Source organism: Sesamum indicum, linkage group LG3 (genome assembly GCF_000512975.1).
Source record: "Sesamum indicum cultivar Zhongzhi No. 13 linkage group LG3, S_indicum_v1.0, whole genome shotgun sequence".
Classification (NCBI taxonomy): Eukaryota; Viridiplantae; Streptophyta; class Magnoliopsida; order Lamiales; family Pedaliaceae; genus Sesamum; species Sesamum indicum.
The window spans coordinates 16361405-16365689 of record NC_026147.1 but is presented as its reverse complement, the minus strand read 5'-3'; the positions used below and the strand labels follow the sequence as shown (position 1 = coordinate 16365689).

The following is a 4285-nucleotide window of genomic DNA, read 5'->3' as shown; positions in this document are numbered from 1 at the left end:
CATATATATATATATATATATATATATATATATATATATATTCGTATAGATGAATCAGGGCAAAAGTGCATTTTTTGGCTGGTAAATGTGGAAAGGAAGTAATTTTTTTACCACAAACTATAAAAAATAAAATTTATTTTAATAAAAATATATTTTAGAGAAATTTTATACTCTTATAATATGATAAAATAAATTTAATATTATAATTTTTTTATTTCAGATAATTTTTTAGGATATTTTTATTACTTTTTGAAATTGAATTACTTTTTAATCTTATAATATTTTAATATTTGACAACAAACTATAAGAAATTAATAAAATTTACTTTTTAAAATAAATTTATTAGATAAATTTATTTAATATAAATTATAAAATTAATTTATAATTCATAATTATTTATATTTGAGATAAATTATAGTATCTTTTTATTATTTTTTAAAATTGAATTATTATTTGATCAAATATTTTAGTATTTGACAATAAACAATTATACAACAATGTATTAATTTTTAAATTAGAATTTTTCATATTTGAAATAAATTCTAGCATTTTTATTATTTTTTTAAAAATTATTTATTGTTTATATTAAAATAAAGTTTCTCTAATATTTTTAAATTTTTAAAAATAAAATTTTTCTCTTACTGTTTGCGGCCAAAGCATATTAAAATATTTCAGAATAAATGATAATTTAATTTTTAAAAATAATAAAAAGATGCTAGAATTAATATCTAATAAAAATAAAGTTTCTATTATTTTTATCTATAAAAATAAAATTTATTCTTATAGTGCCGGTCAAAGTTTATTAGAATACTCTTAGACCAAATAATAATTTAATTTTAAAAAAATAATAAAAAGATGCTAGAATTTATTTTAAATATAAATAATTATATTTTAGAAATTAATTCTTTATTTATATAAAAAATTAATTAGAATTTGTTTAACTTTTTATTTAATAAATAAATTTTATTTTTTATAGTTTGTGGTAAAAAAATTACTTCCTTTCCACATTTACCAGCCAAAAAATGCACTTTTGCCCTGATTCATCTATACGAATATATATATATATATATATATATATATATATATATATATATATATATATGAATATATATATATATATATATATATATATATATATATATGTAAAGTTACTTTTAACTTATAATTGACGATTCTGACATTGCAATACCAAATTTTAGAATATCAAATATTTGTATCAATATAAATACTTATTTGTTTTAAAATTTATATGAGATCTGTCAAATTATGTACGTGATGGCTATTAACATAAAATCTTTATTTCGATTTAGGACGCAGGGTGAAAGAGTACAACATAATTGGAAAACAGTTCATTTAAACAGTCTCCAAGAAGCAAAAATATCATAATTAAGGGAGAAAATAAGCCATCTCTTTCATGTTATCTCGGGATGGAACATTTTTATTTTGTGTCGTTTTCGATCTTTTGGAGGTTTCTTGGAGATTTGCTTTCATTCTTATGCATCGTTCAGAGTACAAGAATCCAAAGTCACAGATTTCATGAATTGCATGTTCCTCCCCATTACCAGAATCACAACACGCACAAATACACATAGATTTGGTGGGAATTAATGTTTAAATATTTTAATATGTAATTATGAAAAGTTGGACTAATTATTCAAACCCCGATGACGTAAGTAAATTTCGACAAATTAGAAGAGGTGGCTGGGCCGGTGATTAATGGCCTTTAATTATTCCTTTCAGTTTTGGGTTCTTTAATAATTAGGTTTAAAGGAGACAATCTATACTATATATCAAGAGAAAGTACCTCTTTGGTGGCTCATACAATTTTAATTAGATCATGTGTACGTCTCATACAATTTTTCAACCAAATTAGCTAGACAATGATGAAAATTGTCAAAATCTTAAAGATTATAGGACTAAATTGCAAAAATTAATTCGTACAGATCAAAAAATAGCACCCCTCGTAAATTAGTGAAATATATTACCATTCAAAGCCCATATATGGATAAAGTGAAAAACTTAATTGAAAGTTTTATACTAAACCCACAACCCTTGACTTGCGGAAAACAAGGTTTTCGTCTCAACTAAAACTACTAAAAGGTGAAGTTTTCTTCCTTCGTTCACACGCCTTTTCGGGCATGCAATTCTTGTTTATGTTTGATCTCAGGTTCTAAATTTTCTCTCAATTTCTGATGTGTTGCGTCAAAGGTTGGGGCCCCATTATCTTTTTGTAAGAGACTTTTGGCAGTTGCCTGCGGATTACAGCTCAATCTCCAACGTTTCCTCTCAAGGCATTTTCTTCCTCGTGGCTTTAAAAGCGGAAGGAATGAAAATTACACTGTATTTCGTAAAGTTTGGTGTAATTATATATAAGTTTTTTGTGATTTAAAAGATTAAATATAATATTTATGACGTTTGTTTCTATTTAACAGAAAATTTCACCCGTTAGTTAAAATTATCAAATTTGCAGATATTAACAAAAATAGTTAATAAAATTCATATTTACCCCAAATTGATTTGTTACTAACTTATTGCAGTTCAACAAATTTTTTTTTGCATTGGCAGGTATTAACATTTTTTCTGCTTTATGAAATCCTACTAGAAAGCCAAAATTTTTAAATGAGCATTATATTAAAACTAACATTCATTGTAGTTTTGGGATATTTTTCCCTTTGTTGCGGGTCAAAGTAGATGAGTGAAAAATAGTGTCATTGTGTATGGATTAATGCAATTAAGTAATCGTAATAAAAATATTTTGAATTTGTCTGAATAATTTTGTGTTATAAAGAATTTCTCTTGTGCAAGAATTTTGCTTGTTGATATTTAGCTTTCTTTAGTCCGGGTTATTTTGTATACAACTTAATTTTTCAATTTTTGCAAAATAATATATTGATATGTACAAAAAAAAATGATGGGCAACTTTAGAGAGAAGATATCACTATCATTTTTTTGAAATACATACTATACAGTTCATTATATAATTCATGACATACAAATATCAAAAGATAAATTATTAGATCAGGAATTCCAAATCCAAAAATGCATTCAAATAAAACAGACAAAGTAAGCTACTAACGAAACAGACATACACCAACGCTCAATGGACTTCGAATCTATGAATTTCGAGTCGTGAGGTTCCAACGTTACTATTTGAAAAAGGCTAATAGTAAAAAGCTCATTCGATTTTGTTTCTAATCATTCCAAAATAAAAGTGCAGGTAGCATCCACGCAACAAGTCATAGATTTCCCTATGTAAACGCGAGGAATTCTGATTTCGCGACACAAATGCAAGCAATAATGAACCCGTACGATCTTCCAGATGCTTTTGGTGCACAATACATGGAGTAAGTAGATCAAGATGATTAACACATATCCCATTTTTCGAAAATAAAGAGTATGTATCAATTTTATGCGCTTAACAGTATTTAAGTAGATATACAGTATATGCATAGTGGACTTTTGTATGGATGTTGAAGCAAAGGTTTGAGCGTTGAATGCTTGCAACAAGTAACATAAAAAAAGGCCCTGTGCCAACAATTTATCCAACTCTAATGACCTGACAGGAACAAATCTTCTGCGATATTTACATTCTAGAACTCGTGGAGAATAGAAACATCAAACAGATACTACCTCAGATATTTGAGCCAACAGTCAATGGTAAACTAGACAACTGCAAGTTCCTAATCCAGAAGAGGTACCTTGTTGATCAGGAACTTTCACATATCAAAAACTTTTCTCTTTCTCTTAAAGTATTCATCTAACCAGCCTTGGATCAACTTGACTTCAGCTGCTCTCTGCTCCACCAGCCAATCAGGATCTTCTGCAGTTGCCGGGCGCAGATCTAAGTGATGGGCACCTATCACCAATTCAATTCACAGCAAATTATCGATTAGATCAGATCATCTCATGTGAATTATCACTACCGTAAGGTTGGAGAATCAGCTGAATTGCAGAACATAAAAGCAGTAAACATGACATTCCCCAGTACTTAAAACCCTGTCCTGATATAGTTACCTTTCTCTGTAACAAGTGCTACAATGGTTTCAGATATATCTTCCAGAACACTGCAGCAATGTCATTTAATATCATCAATGATTTAGTAGTGTTCATATGTTAAGGAAATCTACAACACAAACAGTTGATGGTTTTTTACCTGCCACCACTCCAAGGATCTAATAACCCATTTGAGAAGATGATGTTACTTCCAAAGTTTTTCAGGGTATGCTTGAATCCCTTCATAACACACAGAATATGCGAGAAACAAGTTAATAAGTTGGCTGCTGAA

General features: G+C 27.5%; 1 protein-coding gene across 1 annotated transcript in view; it reads right to left on the bottom strand.

Annotated features, from left to right (window-relative positions):
* The window catches only part of LOC105158570 (lysosomal Pro-X carboxypeptidase), a 3658-nt gene continuing 2770 nt past the window's right edge, over positions 3398 to 4285 (bottom strand). The window contains exons 8-10 of the mRNA XM_011075360.2: positions 4154 to 4233; positions 4015 to 4064; positions 3398 to 3856 (exon numbers count right to left, since the gene is read on the bottom strand). Coding sequence (XP_011073662.1) covers positions 3717 to 3856; positions 4015 to 4064; positions 4154 to 4233 — 270 coding nt within the window. The 3' untranslated portion in view covers positions 3398 to 3716. The remainder of the gene's footprint in view (positions 3857 to 4014; positions 4065 to 4153; positions 4234 to 4285) is intronic.